Raw genomic sequence first — 27,812 nt, 5'->3', positions numbered from 1 at the left:
TGTTGGTGAGTACCAAAATTGTCTTGTAGAAGTGGTAGAAATGTGTCTGGGGCTCAGTACAGTCAAGGTCTTGGAACATATCCCTATTTGTTACATTGTAAAGTGGGTTCCCTTTATGCAAATTCGAGTTACGCACCATTTTCCAGAATACACAAGTATAGCATAGAGGGAAACCTGTATTAGTAATAATAATATAAAACATAATTTCATCCACATACAACTAATCTCCAAATTCAATTGAGCAAATTAATTAATAATAATGACAAGCATTTTAATAATAACAGTACTAATTAATATCACCATTCATTTCAAACAGCAATAACAATAATAAAACCAGCGCCAGCTGGCTCTCACTTCTCCTCAGCATTCAAGATCTAGAAAAAGGTAGAATATTTTTTTTGGTTGGGGGGAGGGAGGAACATAGATATATAAATATAGCTCTCTCTCTCTCTCTCTATGTATACATAGAGCTACATATATAGTTATCTATATAGAGATATATCTATATATACAGAGAGGGAGAGAGAGAGAGAGAGATCTATATATAGATATCTCTGTAATATCTCTCTATATAGAGATATCTCTAGTAACTGGCACTTTTCAGTAGCCTTCTTATGCTGCAGAGTACTGTATAGCTATTTCTACATAGATAACTATATAGAGACATATATCTATAGATATATAGCCCTCTATCTAGATCTAGATAAAAAAATATTTATTTTATATATACATATATTTTTTTACTTATGAGTTGAAATATAAAATATATATATTTTTGTTCAACTCATATATGTACAGTATATATATATACACACACTGTATTTTTATATATATATGTACTGTACATATGAGTTGAACAAAAATATATATATATATTTTATATTTCAACTCATAAGTAAAAAATATATGTATATATAAAATAAATATTTTTTTATCTAAATCTAGAGAGCTATATATCTATAGATATATGTCTCTATATAGATAGCTCTCTATGTAGAAATAGCTATACAGTACTCCGCACCATAAGAAGGCTACTGAAAAGTGCCAGTTACTAGAGATATCTCTATCTAGAGAGATATTACAGAGATATCTATATCTATACACAGTATGTATGTGTGTGTGTGTATATATATATATATATATATATATATATATATATATATATACTGTACCTATATGAGTTGAACGAGACAGAAAATGCTCAGCTTTCCTCTTGACTGCGAACAAGACACCAGACCCCCCGGCGCCGGGACAACAAGCCCCAGGGAGGCCCCGCCCCGTCCCCCGGCTCGCCCCGCCCCTCCCCGGCGGCGAGGGAAGGAGGGGGCGGTCAGGCCGGCCCCTCCCAGGATGCCCCGCGCGCGGCGAGGCCGACGCGCCTGCGCGTTGTGCCGCCGGCTCCCAGCTCAGCGCAAGATGGCGGCGGGCGCGTCGGACCCGCTGGAGGAGATGCTGCTCTTCTCGGGGGAGGTGGACGAGAAGGCGGTCAGCGACCTGGTGGGCTCCCTGGAATCGCAGCTGGCCGGCGGCCGGGGCGCCGCCGAGGTGCCCGCCAGCAGGACCCCGCCGCCGCCGCCGCCGCAGCCGCCGGGCAGCCTGGCGGGGGGCAGCCGCAGCCCGGAGCCGCCGCAGCCCGGGCGTCCTGCGCCTCCGCGCCCCGCTGCGCCTAGCTCGGCCCCCGCGCGGGGGCCGTCTTCGTCCTCGTCCCCGCCGGCGGCGGCGGCGGCGGCGGCGGCGGCAGGCGGGAGGGGAGCGAGTGTAAACAGTAGTAGTGTGCAGCAATCACATGGAGCCGCTCCCCTCAGTGCCCCGCCGCCCGTCCCCGGCCCCGCGCCTCTCAGCAACCATGTGGCTGTCAGCGGGGACAGCCCCGGCCCCGGCTGCAGCCCTCCCGCTGCGGCTGGCAGCGCGCCCCGCTCCGAGGCTGGGGAGGCCGCCGGGGACGGTGCTGCTGCTGCCGCCTCCGCCTCACTTCTCCAGAGACCGCCGGCGGTGCCCAGCGGGAGTGCCGCGTCCTCCAGCGCCTCTGCGGCCAGCCCCAAGCCGGCTTGTGCCCCGGCAGCAGTAACACAAGTTGTCAACCATCAGAGCCCGGCTGCCAGCCACGGCAAGCCGGACGCCTCCACCGCACAGACTAAGCCCCTTGCACACAACCCCCCACCGCCAGCAGTGAACGCACTCCCGAATGCTGCCCCTGCTGCCCCTGCTGGCAGCCCTGCCACCCAGCCAGCCCCAAGTTCGGTTGCCAACTGTGTCCCCATGGCATCCACCACGGTCACCCTCAACGCGATATCTAAGCCCGTGGTGAATGTTATAGGGCCACCTGGTCCCGCTGTTGGCATAGCCAAGCCAGGTGCTGCTGTACCTGTCGTCTCTGCGGTCCCCCAGTCGCTGTCCCCCCGGCCTGCGGTGGGCACTACTCAAAGAATAGTGGCCCCGCAACTGATCGTTAGACCGCCTCAGCAGACCACCATCCAGTTGCCTCCAGGCTTTACTATACCACCTGGTAAGTGGACGTGCAATCTTTCCAGGCTTGCTGTTTTTCTTTGCTAACCACTTTTTTTTCACCGAGATGTTTCGAAGTTGTAGCTGTCCCAGAGATTCGTAGACAGAACTATCGACGAACAGTGTGTGGGATGCCAATTAGCGCCTGTTTGTAGATGAATTCTAATCAATGTGTCACCATTACTAAAAATGTTGTTAAATTGATTTAGGATTTCTTATTGTTGGTGTTAAAAAATCTCTGTTAGCAAAAAGGATGTGTCTTGCTGTATTGTAGGGAAGATGAGAAACACGGTAAGTTAGTTTGCAGTTGTGCTATACAGCACAGACCAAAAACAACTGTAACTTCAGTTGCTGATTCATAGATAATCAGGTGTAATTCAGCATCCATGTTTAAATATTATTAATCTTTCTGTACTCCTAGTGGCACAGAGAAAAGTTCTCTCTATTCAAGCAGCATCTGTCCTGAGGTGCACAATGTGAGTCATTTAGTGTGTAAACCTCTTCATCTCAGAATGTATGCTGTATACAATTTCTGTGCATCTCCCCACTGGGATTTACCTCTTCTAGAGTAACCATTGCATCTCATTCCTTCTATCTTGGTTATTCAGATTTACTGTTACTTGGACGATGAAACTGTATATGGCATGTGGCTTTGTTTGCTTTAAAAATATGAGTTCAGGAAGGTAGACCGTGAAACAAAAGTTTGCCCATTTATCTTGATGCTGGCAATTCCTACTTTTAAATTTTTCCTTCAGTCTCAGACTTCAAAGGGTATCCTAAAATTATGCTGTCATACTTGGATTCTGATGTCATACAGAAATTTTCCATAAGTTTTGTCTCTTTTTAGATTACTTGACTTGTTTCTATGAAGTTTAATTGTTTTCTTTTTCCATTAGTATAATGCAACATTCTTCAAGTATTAACACGTTATGTATTCTGAAACTGTTAATTTCTTGCTTGGAAAGTATGTGGTATATTAGGTATATGGCATTTGTATATACTGTATGACAGTGTAAAGATTGGTTTCTAATGTAGTGATGTTTTGAGAAGTTGCGAAGTTGGTCAGAGTTTATGTAACTCCTGAAATGTATTTTCTACAATGCTGTTGTTCAGGTTAGGCAAAGTCTTACGGGTTTTTGTGAACACCTCATTAAATTGGAAGAGCTATCAGATTCCTCTTAGACAGTGGAATTTTTACCAGTTAGATCAGGGGTGTCAACCATGTGATCCACAAACCAGATCCTGCTCCTGGTGCTGCTACCAAGTCTGATGAGATACACGCAGGGCATGGTGCAAGCTTCAGGTGCTACCCCTGAGCCTGATGAGACCTGCACAAGGCATGGTGTAAGGGCTAGTCCCTGTCCTCCAGCATACCTGATCTGGCGTCTGCTTCACCTGGTGTGGGACCTGTGCGGTATGTGGCACGGTGCAGATCCTGGAGTGGCCAGAATGGGTGCTGTGTGGTGCAGTCCAGCCAGAGCAGCAGCTCCACTGCATGCGGTGTCTGCTTTGGTGCACGTGCCACAAAGGGCGCTTGCTTCAGCCAGTCTGGGAGTTGCACTGCACATGGTGCTTGTAGGCACCAGGCTGACTGAAGCTAGGAGCTGTGTACAGCAGTCTTGGAGCTGTCAGGACAGCCACCACATTCAGTACAGTCTTGCTGGGGTGGCCACTGCATGCAGCACTGTTGCTGTTCTGGCCAAACTGCACCGCGTGCAATGTCTGTTCCAGTTGCTTTGGGATCTGTGCTGCATGCAGTGCAGGTCCCAGACCAGCTGGAGCAGCCACTGGATCAGGTATGTTGGGGGAGAGAGCAGGAGAGGGTCCATGGGCTCTACCCAGGCGCAGACTGGCCCCATGACACTGATCAAGTCCATGGGGCCATAGTTGGACTCTTTATTTTTGTATTTTTTCCTACTATTTGAAGATGTCATAACTTTGTATTCAAATTCTGAAATTGATTTCATCAGTGCTTTATTCAGCATTTTGACTATTAAAACAGAAGGAAAAAATGACCCACTATTACTTTTCTTGGCAGAAAAATATATAGATTTGTTAAAGTATTACGAATGAAATCACTAGAGTGAGAGTTTATAGATTTTGAATTTTAAATCTATAAATGGCTATTGTGCCTTTATATGTATGACCTTTTTATCTTTTTAATAGTAGGTATCAGTGGAATGCTTTGTTTTTATGTTCATCTAAGTTACTCATAGTAAGAACAGGTTACAAGGGCCAGCCCCAGATTTTTCATTTGGCTGACCTTGCCTTTTGGTAGCATGCTGTTGTTCCTTTGCCCTGCATCATTTCTTATCCCTGTCATACTCCTACTCTTGGATCTTGTTTGCGTCATTTAACTAGGTAACTTTATTCTTGCCATTCTGGAGCAGGTCTTGCTCTGTTCCTTCTCCCCATAGACCTAGGAAATCTAGGGTTTCTTTCTAGGACCAGCAAGTGACATATGTTTTAGCTGGATCTCTAGTTTTATATGGAGCCAGGACTGTGTGCTTGTATAAATGTCCCAGCATGGAATCAGAGACGTGAACTGGAAAGACCTCAGGAGGTCATGCAGTCAACCTGCTTGCCCAAAGCAGCGTTGTCCCTACCTGTCTAAGCCAGCCTAGACAAGTCAAATCTATTCTTAAAACTTCAGGAATAAACCCTTACACACAACTACTAGTCATAATATCTGACACATTGACAGTACCCTTGAAATTATGACAAGTAAAGGACTGTCAGTGTTGTGCCACTGCACAAGGGTAAGAGACATTTAGAGCATATGGAGATTTTTGACTAGGGTCAGCTTCTAGTCAGTTTGCCTTGAAAGGGCAGCAGAGATCAAATTATGGTCATAAGAGCAAAGACATTGACTGGGGGAATTGTTGTAGCAGGATAGGTTTTACCAGTAAAGGAAATTCAGCATTCAGGCAGTGTGCTGCTTGAGTAGTGCCCGCAGAGACTTAAGGATGTTTGGAGGAGTGGTTTATCAACCACTAGTTAGGGCTTTATTAGTGGGACTTTGTTGTATGGGGACACATGCAAGCCTGCTGATAGAAGGTGAGTTTACTGGTCAAACTGATTAGTGTAAGGCAGGGGTTGTTAACCAGGGGTACGTGTACCCTGGAGGTACCTGGGAAGCCCCCCGGCGGGTACTCGGCAATGGTGCAGGGAAGCAGGGCCATTCATCCACGTGCCAGTGGCACTTCTGGTTTCACCGTTGGCGTTTTTGGGAACCCCTGCTTGGTGGTCAGCTGCCGGGGGACTTCCCCCTCCCCCCGCGCCGCCGCTCAGTGATCGGCTGGGGGACTCCCCCTTGTCGACCATCTGTTGGGGGTACACCAACCCAAAAAGGTTGAAAACCCATGGTGTAGGGTAAGCCTTGATACCAGTTATCTATCTGCTTTTTGGAGTTTAATCCATACCATACTCTTTAGCAGTCTGAGTTTTATAGGACCAGTTAAGCCTTCCCTACTTCATATAAATGTCTCAGTTCATTTTTATCTTACCAAGTCTTTTCTGGGTGTCTCTCACCAAGTTATTTCATGTAAAGCAGGAGTGTCAAATGCACAGCCCATGGGCTGGATCCAACCCATAGAGCCATATGATCTGACCCTTGGGTCTTGGTCAGATGCCACATGCAGAGCCAGTCTGGTATGCACACTGGACCTGGCACTGTGAGCACTTCATGAGGCACAGGGGATCAGTCCAGGCCAAGCAAGGCATGTGAAAGGTAACAAGAAGGGTTTCTACAAGTTTGTAGATAGCAAGAGAAGGATCAGGGGAAGTGTGGGTCCCTTACTGAATGGGGGAGGCAACCTTGTGAGAGAGGATGCAGAAATGGCTGAAGTACTCAATGCCTTCTTTGCCTCAGTCTTCACCGGCAAGGTCAGCTCCCAGACTACTGCACCTGGCAGCACAGTTTGGGGAGGAGGTAAGCAGCTGTCAGTGGTGAAAGAACAGATTAGGGACTACTTAGAAAAACTGGACATGTACAAGTCCATGGGGATGGACGGGATGCACCTGTGGGTGCTGAGGGAGTTGGCTAATGTGATTGTAGAGCCATTGGCCATCATCTTTGAAAACTCATGGTGATCAGGGAGGTCCTGGATGATTGGAAAGAGGCAAACATATAGTGTGCATATTTAAGAAAGGGAAAAAGGAGGATCTAGGGAATTACAGACCAGTCAGCCTCACCTCAGTCCCTGGAAAAATCATGGAGCAGACCATCAAGGAATCCATTTCTAAGCACTTGGAGGAGAAAAAGGTGATTAGGAACAGTCAGCATGGGTTCATCAGAGGCAAGTATGCCTGACCAACCTGATTGCCTTCTTTGATGAGGTGACTGGCTCTGGATGTGGGGAGAGTGGTGGATGTGGCGTACCTTGATTTTAGCAGTGTTTTTAATACCGTCTCCCACAACATTCTCACAGGCAAGCTAAGGATGTATGGGCTGGGTGAATGGACTGTAAGGTGGAGAGGAAATTGGCTGGAGCATCAGGCTCAGAGAATAGTAATCAATGGCTTGATGTCTGGTTGGCAGGTGGTATCAACTGTAGTGCCCCAGGGGTTGGTGCCGGGGCTGGTTTTGTTCAGTATCTTCATCAACAACCTGGAAGGTGCGCCCTCAGCAAGCTTGCAGATGACACCAAGCTGGGGGGATTAGTAGATACACTGGAGGGTAGGGCTAGGATTCAAAGTGACTGAGACAAATTGGAGGATTGGGCCAAAAGGAATCTTATGAGATTTAACAAGGACAGGTGCAAAGTCCTGCACTTAGGGCGGAACAATCCCACAGGCTGGGGGCTGACTGGCTGGAAAGCAGCTCTGCAGAAAAGGACCTGGGAGTTACAGTGGACAAGAAGCTGATTATGAGCCAACAGTGTGCCCTTGTTGCCGAGAAGGCTAATGGCATCCTGGACTGCATTAATGGGAGTGTTGCCAGTAGGTCAAGGGAAGTGATTATGCTCCTCTATTCAGCATTGGTGAGGCCACATCTGGAGTACTGGGTTCAGTTTTGTGCCTCCCACCACAGGAAGGATGTGGACAAATTGGAGAGAGTCCAGCAGAGGGTGACAAAAATGGTGAGGAGGCTGGGGGACATGACTTACGAGCAGGGATCCAGGTTTTCTGTTTCCCACGGAAAAATGGAGAAAACAACGGATTCCATGTTTTTATCAGAGAAAACTCGGATTTCCCTTTTTAGCAGAGAAATCTGCAGATTCGCCGCCTTTGCAAAGAGCTCTTGCAGGCTGGCAAAGCTCCAGCCTGCAAGAGCCCATTGCAGAAAGGGTGGGAAACCCCCTGCCCTGCCTGGAGTTGGGGTGGAAGGGCGGGGCCTAAGCCTCTGGGTCAGCCAAGGCTGGGCTCATGCTCAGACTCTCCCTTCGCCCCTGGAGCCTAGCAGTAACTGGGGCTTCGGGGCTGTGGGGCAGGGCTGGGGAAGGTGGCTGGGGGCTGAGGGAGCGGCGGGTGCTGCTGGCCCCAGGTGGCACAGTGCACCCAGAAGTATGGCCAGGGGGTGAGGGCAGGGGTGCCCCTATGCTGGGGGCTTTGCAGGCAAATGAGGCGGGGAGCAGTGTGGTGGTGCTCGTCATGTGCGGGCTGCACACATGCTGCCTGGCCAGCTGCCCAGTGGAGGGGGGGGGCTTGCATGCAGCCAGCTGTGCTGCTCTGTGGTCAGGGGTGGCTGTCGCTTACCTGTAGGGCCGTACCAGCAGTGATGGCTGCTGCCTACAGAGCCACCTTGCACTGCCGTGGAGGGAGCTGTGTGGCTGGCTGCAGGGTGGCAGTGTGGTGGCGGCGGTTGCCACCACACTGCCGTGCCCCCTGCGGCCAGCTGCACAGCTCCGGGCACTGCTTCACGGTGGTGCGGGGAGGTTCTGTACGCAGCAGCCGTCACCGCTGGCATGGCCCTACAGGTAAGCGGCAGTCCCACCCCCCCGCCCCCATCCCTCCCCACTGCTGCAGAGCCGGCCATGGAGCTGTGCAGCTGGCCACATGCAAGCCTTCCCCTCCCTTGGGCAGCCGGCCAGGTGGCATGCATGTGGCCCACACGTGGCGGGCACCACCACACTGTGCCCTGTGTCACTTGCCTGCAAAACCCCCTACAGAGGGGCACCCCTGCCCTCACTCCTTGGTCTTGCACCCCTGCCCTCACCCCCTGGTCCTGCTCCTGGCTGTGGTGTGCCTCTTGGGGCCGGCAGCACCGCTCTGTTCCCTCAACCCCATCTTTCCCAGCTATCTTCCACAGCCCTGCCCCACAGTCTCCAAGCCCCACTTACCTCTAAGATCGAAGGGCGAAAGGCATGGCTCCACGGTGGCAGCACTTGCCTGCATAGCTCCCCCAGCCAGCATGCAGCTGCCACCACCCTGCACTACTGCAGAGGTATGCAGCCAGTCACGAGGCATAAGCAGTGGTGCAGTGGTGGCTGCTGCATGTAAGCCCCACTTTCCACCCTCCGGCGGGGCAGCACATATGTGGGTCACACACAGTAGCTGCCACCGCACTGCTACTGCTATGTCCTGCGCTGCTTGCCCACAAAGCTGTGCAGGTGGCTGTGGGATGGTAGTGGCAGAGTTGCGGTGGTGGCCCCCATGCACAAACCCCCTGTCAGGCTAGCCAGTGCGCGTGTGGCCGTCAGAGTGGCACTCCCACACAGGGGCACACTGCCCCGCTTCTTGATCCTCCCCTTCCCCCCCCCAACACCTTCCCTTTCCCTGCCCTGCCCCGCCCCTTCTCCCCCACACACTTACCTGTGGGCATCAGTGTCTGTGTGTGCCTCTGTGTCTGTATGTCTGTGCCTGCATGTGTGGGTCTGGGGGGCTGTTGTGAGGGGCATCAGGAGGGCTGTGAGGCTGTGTGGGGGAGTGCGGGGCACCAGCAGCGCTGTGGGGGCTGTGTGGGGTCTTTAATTTTTATCATGGATTTGGGATTTTTAATCAGGGAATTTTCAGTTTTTAATTGGAGAAAACCAGGATCCCTGCTTATGAGGAAAGGCTGAGAGAACTGAGCTTATTTAGTCTAGGAAGAGAAGACTGAGAGGGGACTTAATAGCAGCCTTCAACTATCTGAAGGGGGGTTTGAAAGAGGATGGAGCTGAACTGTTCCCAGTGGTGGCAGATGACAGAACAAGAAGCAACCCTCTCCAGTTGCAGCAAGGGAAGTTTAGGTTAGACATTAGGAAGAATTTTCCCACTAGGAGGGTAGTAAAACACTGGAGCAGGTACCCAGAGAGGTTGTGGAATTCTTATCCTTGGAGGTTTTCAGGTCCCAGCTAGACAAAGCTTTGGCTGGGATGATCTAGTTGGGGATGGGCCTGTTTTGGGCAGGGGGTTGAACTAGATGACTTCCTGAGGTCCCTTCCAACCTGAACTTTCTATGGTTCTGTGCGCTGCATTTGGTGCCCACACCAGACCAACCTTATGCACTGGTTCCAGGGCTGGTCCAAATCAGGCTGTGCTGGTACAGGTATATAAGGCCACTCCAGTGGGCAGTACAACATGCATGCCATGCTGGTATCCTGTGTTGCGTGAAGCACCAGAAGTACCAGGTTCAATCTACTTGCCAGGTTGGCTCCACATGCTGCATGTGCCATCTGGCTCATGGGCCATATGTTTGATGCCTGCTTTAAGTGAAATAACTTGGTGAAAGACACCTAGAAAAGACTGGCAGCAGAGATGGCCGGGGTCAGTCTGGTGGGGTGCCATATGCAGTACACTCCACATGCTGGCCTCCTGGGCTGTGTGCAGTGCCGTGTCCAAGCCTGCACGCATCTGCAGCACAATCTTGGAGTGGGACTGGCATGCATTGCTTGCAGCACAGGGGGCTGGCATGAAGAGCATGCTGCATGCTGTGCCCCACCAGACCAGCTTTGTGCTCTGGCATGGCTTGATCTGGCTGGCAGACCATTCCAGGGATTCTCATCCAGCCTGCAGGGCCAGATGAGTTTGACACCTGATGTAAAGTGAAGTTATAATACTGACCATGATATTGTAGCTAGATGAACATTTATGTGAACGATTAAATACATGCAGTTATATTATAATGTGAAAGAAAGAATTTGTGTCTGGTCCATTAGAAGTCTAAAGCCTTAAACATGATTAATTTTCTTAGACTGAATGCATGGAAACCGGTTATGTCACTGATTTGTTGCTTTTTGTTCTAATTCATAGAAAATTGAATACTTTGGACTCCTTGTCCTTGCATTCTCTATTACCCAGTAAATATTAATTGACCTACAATGTAACATTTATGTTTGTTTACACATTTATGATCAAAAGGCTTCTTAGAAAATTAAGTTAGCTCATTTGATTTGCACAAAATAAGATATTTTTATTATCTACTTAAGGTGTTGCAACATAGATGCATTTATTTTTTCTGAAAGACCCGACAAAGAATGTCTTGCATTGAAAGGCTTATTTAACTTTATTCCAACTACATAGTTGGTCCAATGAAAGGTATCACCTTAAGAAATCTTTGCCTCTTGCTTATATTTTTAACTAACAGTATTCAATATCAGAGAATAATAAATTGAAAAAGCTTTAGATTTTAGCCTAGGATGTGGGATCAGAGCCTAAAGAGACTTGCACTTTTGGTTTACTAAATTAATTCAGTGAGACTTTGACTTCAGTGGGATGATTCCTGTGTGAAGTTGAGGCCAAAGTTTACAAAAAAGAAAATGGAACAGGGCAGAGCACATTTAGTGCTGGCTAAATAATCCTCGAGTTACCTTATAAGTGTCAGTTATATCTAATTCAGCACCTTCTTCTGTAAAGCTATTTCTATATTTCAGTAAAGCTGGAGTATGAAAAAGGGAAATATCGGATGCCATTTTCTTTTTATGGGACCGACTGCCTTCAAGATTTAATTACTGCAGAGTACTCTGCAGCCTGGGAGGGTTACTAAAAAATGCCAATTACTACAGAGTGCAGCATCCTCCTGTTCCTCAGGAGGTTATGGACTCAGAAGGGAGTTACTTGCTGAAGCTTGGATTCTGCACTGAATTTGCTAGCACAGATCTCTGTACCAGTGTGCAGCTTTCTTCCTCTGTGTTGACACAAGTGTCTGTGCCAGTTAATCAGGTCCTAAGATTGAGATGCAACTCTCACCTGTGCAGGAAGACTACTTAAATGGACTTTCTGTAGGGAAGTAAGTGAGGTGAAGGGAAAATACTCTAAACTAGGAGGAGTCAATAGTACAGACTGCCCCCAGCCTGTAGACACGTCTTAGTTTTCTAGGCAGGGGCTCCTGGCCATTGGATTCGTATTAATGATGTTCCAGCCATTCTTGCAAAAAAGTTCCACCCCACCAGACTCTTTGGAACCTAACTTCTTGCTGCATAGGTGATGTATATACCTACTGAACAGTTATTTTACCAGCTATATCTCACACACAAGTACTGTAAGACTTCTTGCAAAGAAGGCCTTGGAGGTCATCACAGTTAGGTGAATTTTACTCTAAAATCAGTGCTGGCAATATTAAACCACTCAAGCCTTCTGGCTTTTATAGGAAGAATCTTGTACTTGTTTTTATTGGATCTCAGTGCATACATTAACCATAAGGTACTTAAACCTTTGAAGCTAAACAAACTCTGATATTATAATTGACACGTGTTATAGTTTTATAGTCTAGTTTATTCTGTGAACTGTTATCTTTTCAGATTGTTGAGATACCTGAGGTGGCAGGAGAGAAGAAGAATAAATAATTAACTTGGGAGGATATTTTTTAAAATCTGCTTTGGAAAGAAGACTATGACCATTTTTTTTTTTATATAGACCCAGCCATGGCCATCTGTGCCTCTTTAAGATCTGATTATTGCAGAGTACCTCTGCAACATTGTAAGGCCACTAGAAAGTGTCAGGTACTGCTGTGTACAGCTGCCTATTATTCTTAATTGTTTTGCCCATGGACCTATTTCTTTTATGCTCTAGAGACTGTAGTAGCTTCACTTAGTTTCCTGGAGCAATTTGAGATCTTTGTTTGATTTTCTAAAGCTCTAATTTGTATCCTTGGAGATTGCCTTTCTCTTTGTGGTTTTTAGCCTAGCAGTTGATATTAGGAGGCTCCACAACGAGGTCAGTGAGGTTGTTTTGGCATAGTAGTTTATCCATTGCAGAAATGGAACGTATATTTGTATGTCCAGGGGCTGGAGACAGGAGGTTCTTAGTAAAGGGGGGTGTTCAGCTCTGGAATTTGTTCCTGACTTGATACGATAGTGCCCAAGTTTCCATCTTCTTCATAAAATATTGCAAAACATTCTGTTTATGCTCTTTAATTACCCCCTAAACCTATCTGCTTTTTTATGAAGAGTTGTTAAATTAGGGCAGTAAGTGGTTTTGTTTGCATGGGTTAATGTCTATAAAGCAGACATTTAATGTGGCACTTTGCTTTTCTTTTATTGTAAATGTGCTTATCAGCTGGCTCATGGTTGTATCTCTCAATTAAGGAAATATGAGGAAAATCTTCCATCTTTGTTCCCTCCTGGGCATTTTGGGAAAAAATGAGGAATTTAGACATAATAGACTGGTTATTTGATTAATACTAATTGATTCTGAACATATGTCATCAACAGAATTAACAAAAATGAATTATCGCTCTAGATGCTTAATTGCGCTTTGATTTTTAGCTAGGAAAAGTGTCCAAAAATCCTGCCTTATTCTTGGCTTTCAAACATCCCTCTTTTCTCCTTTGATACTGGCTTTGCCATTCATGTCTTTCTTGCATCTGGAGTAGATTACCCAAAACTAGTGATAACTGCAAAGGCTTTCCTGACAATATAGAGTGCTGCTTCTTGTACTCGGAGCAAGATAGACCAGTGAGACCATATTCTGTATGTTTTTGCACACCACAGTGGTTTATAGTGACTTTCCATAAAGTGGTAAATGATCTGGGGTCCAGCTCCACCTCTCTTGGTCATTCTCTGCATCTGCCTTCCTGATTTGCTGATCCTAGAGCATAAGAACATTTAAGACAGATTTCTAGGGTGAAGCTTAGTAGAACTGACCACTTATTATGTTAGGATTTTTCCTCTGGAATTTCTATTAGAAATTTATCTGAGCATATGCCTTTTTACATTCACAAAGAATTAGATGATATCCTGGCTTGTCAAGGATCTACAGTAATTGCCAACTTCGTTTCTCCTTGTCCTTTCTATGCTTAGGTGCTTTGGGTGTGGTGCTGGTAGGGGGTATTGTCAGTTGCTTCCTGCTACATGGGGAGAAAAACTTTTAAGAGTCACGTATATTGCTTAGTGATATGTATAGTGCTTAGTGATAGACACGTGTAGTAAATGCATGTAAATGATTTAAGAAGTGCTTAAATAGTTGGAATGCAGGATACACAAATAACGCATCTGGTGCAGTGCTTACATATACACATTCTCCAGCTGAGCTGTTTTAGTTATACTATCGTGTCATCTTCTTTGGAGTATCTATATACCACACACTTTGTTTTGTTTTCCTGAACGACTAAGGCAAGTTTATGGAATAGTTTGTTCTAACATTATAACATTGCCTCTAGTTATAGCTCTAAGTTTTGTCACTATCTTATATGCTTGGTTGATTAACTGGTACATTTCTACTGTACATATATAAACAAACTTGTTATAATTAAAAGCCAAAGTTTTCTGCTAATATTGCTTTTACTTTATGATGCATTTGTTTTATACCATAATAAAAACATCAAGAAAGATACAGGGTGAATTATAAAGTTACATGGTAACATATGCAGGGGTGTAGGTTGTAGCCGTGGTGGTCTAAGGACATAGGCAGACAAGGTTCCTTGGGTGAATTTGATATCTTTTATTAGACCAACCCAAATAGTTGGAGAATAGTTCTTAAGCAAGCTTTTGGATTCAAAAACCCTTCGTCAGGCTAAGGAAGTTTCAGCAGGAGCGCATACCAACTGCTGAAACTTCCTTAGCCTGATGAAGGGTTTTTGAACCTGAAAGCTTGCTTAAGAACTATTTTCCAACTATTTGGGTTGGTCTAATAGAAGATATCAGATTCACCCAAGGTACCTTGTCTGCCTATGGTAACATATGCACTTTTGATAATAGTTATTTCTTCTGTGATCATTTTCATTAGGGATGGTGTTGGTGCGCACTGAAGCTGGACAGCTTGTCATGGTACCCCAGCAAGCTTTAGCTCAGGCTCAAGTGCAAGCTCAAGTACAAACCCAGGGGCAAGGGCCCACCAGCATTTCGCCCAGGCTTTCAGTGCCTACAAGTGGCCCAGTTTTTCGTTTATCAACAGCCCAGGTATGTCTTTGGCTTCTCTGATTACCATTTTTGTTTATGATGAACCCTGTCTTTAATCTGAACTTTTATGTAAATGTTGTTTACTTGCACTTTTTTTCTTGCACTGAAAAGAAATGACAGAGAAGGGAAATACCATATCTTCTCTTATATCAAAGTCAGTCTAGTTTCAAGAGGCCAGGACATGTCCATATTCCTTATATGCTTCCATTTCAGAAGACCTATGTAGTTTTTGTCTGAGTCCCCCCAGGGCTTTGAGGTCATCAAATATTGTAAGGTAAGCAGGTTGAACTGGAGTTGAAACTTGGTGTGGACATCTTCAAGGAAAACAGAGAGGCTATGGATTTAGTACGTCATATTTTTCATACTTTTGGGGTCATATACCTCTTTTTAAGTGTGTTATGCTGCAACATAACCATATGGTTCCATGTTGTAATAATGAAAAAATAACACTTTTTGTTAGTATCACTGAATTGTAATCTCCCCAGCACCTGTCAGAAATTGTAGTATTGTTCTTAATTATTTTGTTTTTCTTTTCCTCTATATACATTTCCCGTTCCTTCATGTACTGTCTAGAAGTTTGCCCCATACCCCATTTTCAGAACTACTTTCCTCTGTTTTGATCTAATTCCCCATCATGATATTTTAGGAAAGTTAAAATATACCCTGTTCTTTTAGACATTTCATATTCTATTACACTTTATCTAGCATACATTGTTGATATTTATGTACTATCAAGATTCCAAATTGGGTTTGTATTTTGTCAATCTGTGTTGATTTAAATTGATTGTGGTATTCCCCAAACTATTTCTTAGAAATTGCTGTAGTTTGTTAAAATCTTACCTTATTTCAACACAAAGGTAGATTCTTTTCAGTGGGGAAGCACTTGCTATTTAATTTCTAAAGTGCTTCAAGATTCTTGTAACTAAAAATGGTTTGTTAGCACAATTTTTTTCAATAAATGATGGGAGCTTAGAGATACTATTTAGCTTGGTTGCTTTGGGCTATAATTTAAATGTAAATTGTTTGGGGTATTTTTAATGGACAATTTAGACCTACAGCACAGGGGACTGGCATTTACAGCCCATTTCAGAGAAGCCCTGAAAAAGATCAAAACTAGCCCATGCTAGCTTCCTAAAGCATTTTTGACAAACTTCATTTAAACACAAGCAATCCCTACCCCCATGCCTTCTTTAATCTGTGTGACTGCTTTGTCTCTATCTTTGCATTTTGGGGTGTAAATACCAATATAAGCAAATTTTGACAGATGACCCAAAACTAAATGAGTAGCAGGGAAAAAGAACCAACCTAGAAAAGGACCTGAGCTTAGAGCAGTTAATAATAATATAAATATAAAATGGCATTTGAATTGTGGGGTAGTCTTAAAAAAGATGGCATCGCTGTATAAAAATGTAATTTATTCTTATCTACTTAATACTGTTCTAATATTAATTTTTCATGTAACGGTAGTTTCTGTGGCTAGGATTTATAATTGAGGTTGAAGTAGGAAATGTTTAATAGAGTACCCTAATATTAAGAAGGAAAAAGGGGAGAATAAATTCAGGATTACAGGTTTAGAGTGCATTGAAAATGTAGGTGGTTTGCTCTGTAAATTTATAGGTAGCACAGTGTACTGCCACATAGAGATTGGAGTTTGGGTCCTAAACCTAATCCTAAAATGTCATGGACAGCAAGCATTTGGGAGCTGCTTGTGTTATAATGTATTATATTGTATATATGTGATCATTTACCTTTGGCTAACTTGGAGCAGCAGTGGAACGAGGTTAACCCTGCTACTACTGCATTTTATACATTATAGGAGGTTAACCCTGCTACTGCTGCATTTTATACATTATGTATACATTAGAATCAAGCAGTGATGTGAATGTTGACTATCGTAGAGCTTGTAATAGTTTCAGTACTTTGTAATACTGAAATAGCTATATAGTTGCTCATGTGCATTGAGAGTCCTGTGTAGCAGCTGTGATATTGTTTCTTCCCTTTTGTTAACACCATGTGTATTTACCATGATTTATTAATAAAGGTGCTTAAATAAATAAAACAAAGTCCTTGGAAAATTAAAATTGAACTTATTTAGCCTGAAGTTTTAATTGGGCTATAGATTTTTCACTCATACTACCAATTGCAATCTTTTTGTATACATTTGGTCTTGAGAAGATATTATTTAGAAACAGTCACTAGAAAAATTTTGTAAAACCAGAAAACTGAATTGTTTAAACAATGAAGGCTTTTAATACATAGGAGTTATAGTTGTGTTTAATTCTTTTGGAAAGCTTATTGCTTTTCCTCTTTTGGAGGAAATGTATGGTGACAAACATACTAAGCTTTTAGAAGCAACTGTAATTTCATTTTTCTGTCTAGTAAATAATCATGATCATGTTTGGTCAGGAAAAGGAATCTAATTCTAAAAGTTCAGCAAATAATGTATACTGCAAAGCAAAATAAAACAAAATACTGTGTATCCAGCAAATTTCTAATTGACAGAATTACTTTTTCTTTTGGAGTATACTTCTGACTTGCCAGGTGAGGGAGATTCCTTGCCCTCTATCGAAGCTGACCTTGTGAAGGAACACCTTGACAGGCTGAATACCTTCAAATCAGCTGGCCTTGATGGGTTACACCCAAGGGTACTCAGGGAGCTGGCAAGCATCATAACTCAGCCCCTGGCATGGATCTTTGAGAGCTCTTGATGCTCTGGTGAAGTGCCCGAAGATTGGAAGAGGGCCAATGTCATGCCTACCTTCAAGAAAGGGAGGAAAGTAGATCCGGCAAACTACAGGCTCATCAGCCTGACCTACGTCCTGGGGAACGTCTTGGAAAAGGTTATCAAAGAGGCCATCCTTAACAGACTAGCTGAAGGCAATATCCTGAGGGATACCCAGCATGGGTTTGTTGCAGGTAGGTCTTGCTTGACCAATCTCATTTCCTTTTATGACCAGGTGACTTATCACCTGGACGAGGGGAAAGAGATCGACGTTGTATATCTTGACTTTAAAAAAGCCTTCGATCTGGTATCCCATGATCACCTCTTGGCTAAACTGGCTAACTGCGTCCTCGACCTCACCACGACCTGCTGGCTGGGGAATTGGCTCTGTGATAGGACCCAGAGGGTGGTGGTCGACGGGAGCCAATCATCTTGGTGTGCTGTGACCAGTGGGGTCCCTCAAGGCTCTGTCCTAGGGCCTATACTATTTAACATCTTCATCAGTGACGTGGACATTGGTGTCAGAAGCGGACTGGCCAAGTTTGCCGACAACACCAAACTGGGGTAAAGCATCCACACCTGAGAATAGGAGGGTGATCCAGGAGGATCTTGACAGGCTCATGAAATGGGCGGATGAGAACGTGATGGTGTTCAACACTGAAAAATGCAAGGTTCTCCACCTTGGGAGGAAAAACCTGCAGCATGCTTATAGGCTCATTAGTGCTATGCTGGTTAGCACTACAGATGAAAGGGGGGTCATAGTTGACCACAAGATGAACATGAGCCTTCAGTGTGATGCTGCGGCTAGTAAAGCGAGCAAAACGGTGGCTTGCATCCATAGATGCTTCTCAAGCAAATCCCAGGACGTCATTCTCCCTTTGTACTTGGCTTTGGTGAGGCTGCAGCTGGAGTACTGCATCCAGTTTTGGGCTCCACAAATCAAAAAGGATGTAGAGAAGTTTGAGAGGGTTCAGAGGAGAGCCACGCACATGATCAGAGATCAGGAAAACAGACCTTATGATGAGAGGCTGAGAGCCATGGGGCTCTTCAGCCTGGAAAAGCGCAGGCTTAGGGGTGATCTGGTGGCCACCTATAAGTTTATCAAGGGTGCTCATCAGGATTTGGGGGAACGTCTGTTCACCAGAGCACCCCAAGAGATGACAAGATCAAATGGTCACAAACTCCACCGCTACTGATTCAGGCTGGACATAAGAGAGAACTTATTCACTGTCTGAGCCCCCAAGGTTTGGAATAGACTGCCACTGGAGGCGGTTCAAGCACCCACTTTGAATGCCTTCAAGACACATTTGGATGCTTATCTTGCTGGGATCCTATGATCCCTGCTGACTTCCTGCCCCTGGGGCAGGGGGCTGGACTTCATGATCCTCCGGGGTCCCTTCCAGCCCAAATGTCTATGAAATTTATGAAATCTATGAATATACAAGGTTTGTGAGTTTAACTGTTTTTGTCAGTGAAAATGCATAAGATAGGGAAAATACTTTCTCCATATATGGTGCTAGGTCTCTAGAGTAAAATTTATGAGTCTTATTCTCTTCAGTTATTCATTCTGAAACAGTTTGCTTTAACCATTAGGTAGAAGGCAGGGCAGGGTGACAATATAGACTAACTCACACAGGGAGACACGAGCTTTTGTGGACTCCTGATTTCATAAGCATGTAATGCAATAGACTACAAAAGCTCATGTTTCTTTATACAAGTTAGTGTCTAAGGTGCTACCCTGCTCTGCTTTCTGCCTAACTTTAGACTAATTCCCTCTCATTAACCATTAACTAATCAGGAGAGAGTGAATGTAAACACTAGGGCTGCCAATTAATTGCCATTAACGTGTGTTATTAATGCGTTAGTTGGTTCTTATGTTGAATTTTAAACATGTTAATCATGCCCAATCTCTGCTCTGCTACTGTCACCGCTGCTTCTGGGCTGCCCAGTGTGGCAGTGGTGGCAGTGTAGAGGAGCTGCAGGGCAGCCCAGGTGTGGACTCGTGGCTGCTTCAGCAGGAAGGTGCAGGAGAACAGTGCATATAGATACACACACTTGAGCAGCTGCAGCATGCACACAGCCAGGAATGCAGCCTGGTGTCGTGTAGAGCAGTGCCTAGCAGGTAAGTCTGTGGAGGGGAAGGGACAGAAGGGAGATTGAAACCCCAACAGTGAGGGAGGGAGTGGGGCAGGGGCTGGGGGTGAATGGGGCCCTGGGGCCAGGATGGGTCATGGGATGGAGCTGCAGGTGGCTTGTCCAGGGGCACAGGGGTGGCGCAGCTCCGTGCTGCTCCACATACCCCTGGGGGAGGCATGGGGGGCATGTAACCCCTGGATTAGCAGGGGTGGGGGAGAGGCAGGTTGCCTGCCGCAGGCTAGGGCTCTGCACCCTACTGCTTTTGCCCTGGGAGCCGCACACTATCTGTGCCACAGATCCACTGCTTGGTTGGTGGTAGGAGACGCAACATGGTGTTGTGTAGCTCCTGGGGCGAAGGCAGCAGAGTGCAGAGCCCCAGTCCATGATGGGCAACCTGCCTCTGCATTGTGCACAAATCTAGGGGGCACATGGCCCCAATGCCTCCTCCAGGGGGGTGGCCACAGAGGTGGGGAACTGCATTCCATCATCCTTCCCCCCCCCCCCCCCCCCCCCCCCCCGGGCATCCTTGGATGAGCCACCAGGGGCTCCAACGCACGATCTGCTCCAGCCCTGGGCCCCATTCACCTTAGCCTCTGCCTCACTTCCTCCCTCATTGCACGGGCCTTAATCTGCCCCCACCCCTGCCCTGTCCCCTGCTCCTCCACAGACTTATCTTCTGGGTGTTCCTCTACATCCCACAGGGTTACATTCCTGTAGGGTTACCAGATTTCCAGTTTAAAAAAAGAGGACACGTGTGTGTGTGTGTGTGTGTGTGTGTGTGTGTGTGTGTGTGTGTGTGGAGGGGGGTGGGGGGGCAGGTGGTAATATGATTGTCGGGGGGCAGTGATATTCCCATGCCCTGCTCCTGCCCATCACTCCCAAGTCACAGCTCCTCCAGCCCTGCTGCAGCCCCTCACTCTGGACCCACAGTACCCCGCATCTTGCCAAGGCATGAAGGGATCCCCCCCTCCCCAGGCTCCAACCCCCTCACACACCCACAGCGCCCCACACCTTCACAAATTTCCCCTGTGTGGACACATCCCACCCCCACCACCCATATAAAGAATAATTTTACATAATTTTGAGTTTTTAGCTTTTGTGACTAATTTTTTTAATTGTGCAACTAGTCAGGATCAAATTTTTTAATTGTTTGACAGCCCTAGTAAACACATTTTGTGTTTAAATAACAAGCTGAACAGCGCAAGATAGATAGATCTGAGTTTACCACCATGTAACATTTTTTTTTTCGTTAGCTTTAATCTCTGCTCCGTCCACTTACACCAAATATAAGCATATCTTTTCATTATGCTGATGCTGGTTGTTATAGTGTATGCCATTATATTCATACTAGGTAAGTGCATAACACCATGTCAGTACCAGTTTGTTTCCTGTTGTTTACATTGTAACACAGTTTGGTTAGCTGCATATCCTTTAGTTTAGTGCATAGCATCTCTCAGTCTTGCTGAGTGTACTTTGTAACTTAACTGTACCCTGAATACTGACAGTAAGAGTAACTGTCAACTTTGTAACTAACTGTACTCCATGTAACTGTGCCAGAAACAGTGAAGAGGAAGCAACTGTCAAAGGACTGCTATTAGAAGCCTTGAAAATGGCAGGAGCTGGTAAGTTTCATAGCTGCTCTTACCCCTCGTTTCTAAGACTTCTAATAGCAGCCCCATCAGTGACTCTTAGAAAATGAATTGAGCTTATCACTTTTGGGCCTGCTGATGTCACAACATTGATGGTGTTGTAAGTAGTGCTCCTTAAGTACACTGCCCTGGCAGTGGTTTGGCAAGCAGCCTTGAAACTTACTAACTTTCCCCACCTTTTCAAGGCTTCTTTATAGTCAGTTTCAGGATTTGCTATTAGAAAGAAGCTTTAAAAATGGGGGGAATTAGTCAGTTTCAGAGTAGTAGTTTCAGTTGCATGTAGTAAACACCACTTTACTACATGCAACACATTGAAGTAACTCTGTCATTTTGTAGATGCTCACCTTCAATATATAACATTAAGATACCAGTTTTTCTTTTTAACCAAATTTGGGATTTTTAGTAGATACAATTTATCACCTATTGTTTACTAGTGATTGGGTTTGCATATTATTCTAAAACCAGTTATGTTTTGACTTTGGCACAGAGGAGGAATTTCCTAATATGAACCTCAGGATAGGTTTGCAGTGAACAGGTCTTATTTTGCAGAGGGGAAAACTGAGGCCTATGGGGGATATGTGACATGCCAAAATAAATCTCAAGTGAATGAAACTTAAAGATAGATAAATTGTTCTTTAATCCCTGCTTTGTGAATAGCCTTCTTAATTATTGTAAAATTTAGCATTTTAATACATTTAAAATAAATTATGAAAGTATTTGCTTATAAATAAGTTAATAAAAAGAAGTATATTAATTTTAAAGATTTACATATTGCTTATTACAAACTACAAGGGGAATATTTATGAGAAACAGGTGAAAGAATACGTAGGTAAACCAAACATAGGCAAATTAGCAAGGCATGATTGTATTAATTCAGAGGTTATTAAATAATGTGCCAAAGCAGCAGCAGAACCTGACAATGATTTCTGATAACCCATTAAGAAATGCAGATGGAACAGAAAATGAGATAATTTTTTACAATGGTAAGAAAGGAGGTCTGAAAGTTACAAATCAGTTAGTTTAACATCAATATGAGTTTAAGAAAACTCCAAAAGCGAGTGCAAAAAATGTCCTCAGCACAATGATATAAATTCTCCGAGATGTAATTTACCTGTTGAGCAGTAGATAGTAAAGCAATAGAAGGTAGGGAGACGTTTGGGCCAGTGTGTCTTCCACTCCTAATTGCATGTGCTGGATCTAGTCTGAGCTATGAATTTAGTTCTTGGTTCTGCCATTCACCAGAGAAGCAGAATACTAAGTTGTTCCTGTCAACATCATTTTTTAATTTCCTGTAGCTGTGTGTTAGCACTGTTGTCTACCAGATAGTGCTAAAGGATCTTTAAAGCACAGTTAACCCTTAAGTGGACATGAAATACAAAAACAAACAGCTGGCTTAACCAAAGCCTTATTGATACAACAAATGTTATCTTAGCAGTTTCTATATTCAGAGAGAGAAAAAAAACACTTAGTACAATAATCTCACTCAGTTTCCAGATGGTAACTCCACAGAAACGGTGGCCAATCAGTTCCTGAAAGCAGAGGGTGTCTTTATGGCTGGCACAATCAAAATCCAGACAGGTGTTGAAGGCTGTATTTATGACAACACACACTTAACTTTCTTGCTGCCCCTTTCATGCTTTTCTTCAACTTCAATCCTCTGATGACTCTCTGCTTCCAGATTGGTTTCCCTGCAGTCAGCATACTGTCCATATTTAATACTGTCAGGATATTCCTTTGTTCAACAGACCCATCACATGCAAACCTCCTAATTTGGTCCTTTACTGGTGTCTTGATTTGGGCATTGTCCATTGGTTTCCTCTTATCACCTTTCATTAACATATCCAATCATTTCATCCGTCTGATTAAGTTCAGTTAACTTGAGCTGGTAAAAAGCCTGTTACTATGTTACATTAGAAAAACTCACAGTGTTAAAAAAAGGAAAGAAACAAGATGCGAGCAAGCCAAGAGAACAGCTCAAGGCCAGCTGATATTGCAGACACCAGAAGAATGAAAAGTTCAAATAATAATAAGGCTACACAAAAATTTAAGCAATGGTAAAATAAGGCTAAATATAAAAGAACAGTTTAAATAATACTATAATTCACCACTCAGGCAGGTGTAACCTTAAAGTGTGAATGTGACAAGGTACCCTAACAGTCCCCTTTTTGATGGCTAGGTTCACCTATGCCATCACTGCATGGAAGTCAGTCTGGTAATGAAACTGCTCCTGATGCTCAAGGCCTGTACAGGTTGCAGCCATCAGCTGAGCTCTTCATGCAGTGAATGATCATTTAACCCTAGGCTTGCCTGACATCTAGCTTATTGAAGGAGCTTGTCATAGTATAGTCCTTGCAGCTGCTGGGTTTAATAGTGTTTTAGCTTAAAATATAGCTGTTTCATTTTCCAGCAAAATAAAATCATGAACATGAGCAATATTGTCTGCACAAAAAGCTGAACAACAATAAGATGTACCATTAGCTTAAGAAATCCTGTAACAGTAGGACTCAGTCCAAGTCAAGTTTCCCACCAAGAATGCTGTCTAGCATTTCAGGTCTTTTCTAATACTGTCAGTACTTTTTTTTTTGTTATGTTTGACCTGAACCATGGTTTCTTGATTGTATTAACAGATTGGAGTAGAGTGTGATAGTAAAGCAATAGAGGGCAGGGAGACATTTGAATCATCATGCCTTCCACTCCTGACTGCATGTATGGGGTCTAGTCTAAGCTTTGGAGTTAGTTCTTGGTTCTGCCATTCACCAGAGAAGCACAATACTTTGTTCTTCCTGTCAACATCAGTTTTTAATTTTTTCATTTCCTGTGGCTGTGGGCATTGCTGGAGGTCTCATAGGCAGTAGGTTACTGGCAAGTCATAGATTGAATACCCATTGCTGAAGCATTTAACTGATTTCTGTCTCAGCTTACCAATTTGTAAAATAGGAAGAATATCTGCCTTTATGGGTAGAGCAAGCTAATATGAGGAAGAAAGAGGCAGAGTTGAAAGCTGTTTATCCAATGTAGCACAGTGCATTGCCTGGAATTCGTAGTAGCAGTCCTGGGAACTGCTCCAGCAAGAGCCATACCGCTAGCTTGAAGAGAGTTAGCTGAGCAACATTTATCCTGGCAGGATAGCTCCTAGATCTGGATCAATATAGCAATCTAGGAGAAGCTGCAGAGTGCAGCAGTATATTGCAGAAGAATACATGGAATCGAGAAAAATTTGTGAAAAAAGAGTAAAAAAAAAATCTCAATCTCAAAAAATAACGGAATATGTCTAAAAAGTGTTACTTCTGAGAAGGATAAATGTGGGTAAATCTATAATTAGAACTTTAATCATCTTTTGAACATAGGTTGTAATTTTGTTTTTAATTAAAAAAAGAATTGAAATAAACTTAAAAAGGTGTAATTATATTACTATTCTCGCACAGATTATTGTATTCCTACAACATTAAATATGCTCATAAGTAGATTTTTTACATTAAACAGTGGTTGAAATGTAAACCCACTTAATTTCAAATCTGAGTTTATTCTGGAAGAACATAAGTATATTTCCTGCTTTTGTGGAGTACATATGACAAAATCATATAATGTTTTTCAAAATGTGAATATGGATTCTTTCATGTAATTGCCACCAGGGGGAGTCTACATGTCTTGATTATCATTCTTTTCTCATATAGATGTGCATATATATCATTGTAGAATTGTATCTTTATGGAAGCTTATTGTAATCTTGTCTAGCTGAGACAAACTGGATTGGACATCCCTTTGGAGACAGTGACATCTGTCAGATTATATTATGAATGATTTGTCCTGATTACATATATTGTGTAAGTGGTTCAGAAATCCCTCAAATTAAATGGGAAAATATTTGGAATATTTATAACTTCATATGTTATTGGAATAGGTTTGCAGTATTTTATTCTTCCTTAATTTTTCTGTATAATGTTTATTTTATCGTGTTCTTTATTTGGTCTTTGTGATATTTGAAGTTGTTTTTTTTAAAATAATATGGTTTAAGTGATTGAAGTTTTAACTGCTGTATAGTTATAATACAAAAGTTTTCGAATTTCAGAAAGCAAAAACTATAATTCCAGGAAGCTTTAGTTTATTTTATCTCTAGCACTTCATATTGAAATAATATATTACAAATACAGTAAAATAATCTAAGAATACTGCACTCAAGTAAATTAATTGATTTATTATAATTCTAAGGGCTATTTAAGAGTTTGTAATAAGGCTTTATCATATTTGATAAGTTTTAGCCTTTGACATGTTGGTTGACACAGGCAATATTTTGTTTTGAAGTGATATACTTGTGGAATTTTGAAAAGTAGGCAAGTGCTGCCATCTAGTTTTTCATTGGTAAGTTTCTTTTTATGTACATTTTTCATTTATGTAGTTTAGACTTCTCTAGATTTAGTGCCTTGGAGCCACTCATTCTGCTTTTTTTACCTAATTAGTTAAACTGCTGTTACATACATAAAAAATAAAATTAATATTACCTTCTGTAGTCAGAAATTGGTTATAAAATTACAGTTCCTACATACACCAATCAAACAGGAATTCAAGTGATGGATTAAAAAAAATCTTGTATGTAGTATCATGCTCTGAGCAGAATAAATGTGTATCCCTGTGAGTAGCTATACTATAGAAGTCAGATTGGTGTCATGGTATACAGTTTGAGTTCTTCAACTTTAGTATATCAATTTGGTCACTGGTGATCAAAAATTAATCTAGTCCTATTCTACTGATGTTCTTTTGCCAAGTATGACATTTTCCCAGTTTCAGCTTACTTTGAATTTTTTTAATAATTTAAAAAAAGTTATATTATAAAAATTGGACTTCCCTAACCAAAAACATTATGGCATAATAATAGTCTATTGGCTACAAACATGATCACGAGTCATTAGCTTCCTGTGCAATTCAGTAGGAGCAAACCTTTTTGACAGGTATGCGACAAATTATCCCTCACCCTCCCTGAGTGCGACTCTGATATCCTTTTTCTGTCCAGTCACCTCCTCTGCTTTGTGCTTCCTGCCCTTTGCTTGTCTGCTTGATCTCCTGTCTGCTTTCCACTCCTTGCCTTATCTGCAGCTGTGCTGCCTTTCCCCTCCCTGATTTGCCACTTATTATCACACATAGAGGCTGCCTGTGCCACTTGTGGCATCCATGCTGCAAGTTGGCCACCCCTGTCTTAAGTAGTTCAGTGTATGTGTATGCACTTCTCTGATCTAGATGAAACCTAACAGAATAAAATTTGTTATTGAGAATCTGAAATGTCCTTGCTGTATAATTCTTTTGAAGTTTCTGTCACCTATGACACTTCTGGGGTATAGACAGATAATAGTATCAGTATCAAAAGGTACTGATACAAGCAGTTACGTCTGCATGATCCTGTAGCGCATGAGTGAGCAAAATCCAGCTCGTGGGCCAGATTGGACCTGCGATGAATTCCATTTCCCAGCTGCCCCTGCCTGTGTAGCACTGACCAGTTTCCATGGAGACCCCAGGAGCTGGCAGAGTGCGTGGCTGGGCAGGGAGCTGCTCCTGGGCTGGCGCTGGCACTGAGATCTTGGCAGTGACAGTGCAGGCCAGAGCTGGGGCACAGCCGTGATCCAGATATGCAGACAGCGAATTGTAGCTCTTCCCTGGCTCTGGCCCCAGGCTGTCGCTGCTGCATGATCCCAGCCCTGAAGCAGCTCCCTGTCCAGCTGTGTGCCCTGCCAGTGCCACTGCAGTCCATTCTCCATGGGGATCCTGCCAATGCCACTACAGGCCATTCTCCATGACTCTGCAGTCATGGCCCTATGCTGTCATGGCCCGGCTGCTCCTAGGGTCTTCTTGGAGACCGGTTGGGTCAGAGTTAGGGTGAGTTAGCTAATTTATATTGCAGCAGGATCATGCAGATGTCATAGTAACAAAATGTATGTTTGTCCATACCCTTGATCAAATTTCTTTGGGATGTCTTTGTCATTAGTGATTGGCTTGAAACTATTCTTGAGTGACTTAAATCTTATTTTACTAATTTATAGCTTTTAAATATACAGTTTCTGATTGAACAAATAGTCTTTGGATATTACTTAGGTCCTGTGTAAACAGATGTGAATCTATGTGTACCTTCTCCTTTAAGAAAATTTTGAATTCCTGTATTTATTTGCATTCATTATGCAACTTTCCTCTCCAAAATTGTGGTGTGCATCTTAAGAGGGGGGAGCTGATTTTCAGTGCCAGAACTGAAGTGTGCAATGGCTGCTTTGGAGGTGTGATGGCTACTGGGACTGTCCTCCTTTCCCAATCTGAGGGAAGGGGCGGAGTGCATGTCACAGTTAACTGAAGTCCTCTCACAGCCGCTACTGAATTGGCAGTAGCAGCCGAAAGTTGCTGCCAGTTTGGCAGCGGCTGTGAGAGAGTTAAAACGGTAGCTTTTACCTGAGCAGCAACAGTCAGGAATCAGCCATGAAGGATTCAGCTGTGGGGTCAGAACTCAACCATGACTCTGGAAAATTTTTTTTTGTCTTAATTCTGCTTTTCAAAAAACAAAGTGTG

General features: G+C 43.8%; 1 protein-coding gene across 9 annotated transcripts in view; it reads left to right on the top strand.

Moving 5' to 3' along the window:
* The first annotated feature begins 1,371 nt into the window (after positions 1-1,371).
* The window catches only part of LOC102562823 (transcription initiation factor TFIID subunit 4), a 214,010-nt gene continuing 187,569 nt past the window's right edge, over positions 1,372-27,812 (top strand). For 4 of the 9 annotated variants that reach the window (XR_009455290.1, XR_009455289.1, XR_002091939.2 and 1 more), the window contains exons 1-2: positions 1,375-2,506; positions 14,590-14,762. Coding sequence is in view for 4 of the 9 variants with exons in the window: in XM_019492907.2 (XP_019348452.2) it covers positions 1,417-2,506; positions 14,590-14,762 (1,263 nt within the window). In the remaining 5 variants the exon portion in view is untranslated. Of the gene's footprint in view, positions 2,507-14,589; positions 14,763-27,812 lie in introns of all 9 variants that reach the window. The other 5 variants (XM_019492905.2, XM_019492906.2, XM_019492904.2 and 2 more) reach the window with 2 other exon arrangements.

The sequence above is a fragment of the Alligator mississippiensis genome, chromosome 10, assembly GCF_030867095.1.
Source record: "Alligator mississippiensis isolate rAllMis1 chromosome 10, rAllMis1, whole genome shotgun sequence".
In the NCBI taxonomy this organism is placed as follows: domain Eukaryota; kingdom Metazoa; phylum Chordata; order Crocodylia; family Alligatoridae; genus Alligator; species Alligator mississippiensis.
This window is presented reverse-complemented; position numbering and strand designations above follow the sequence as displayed.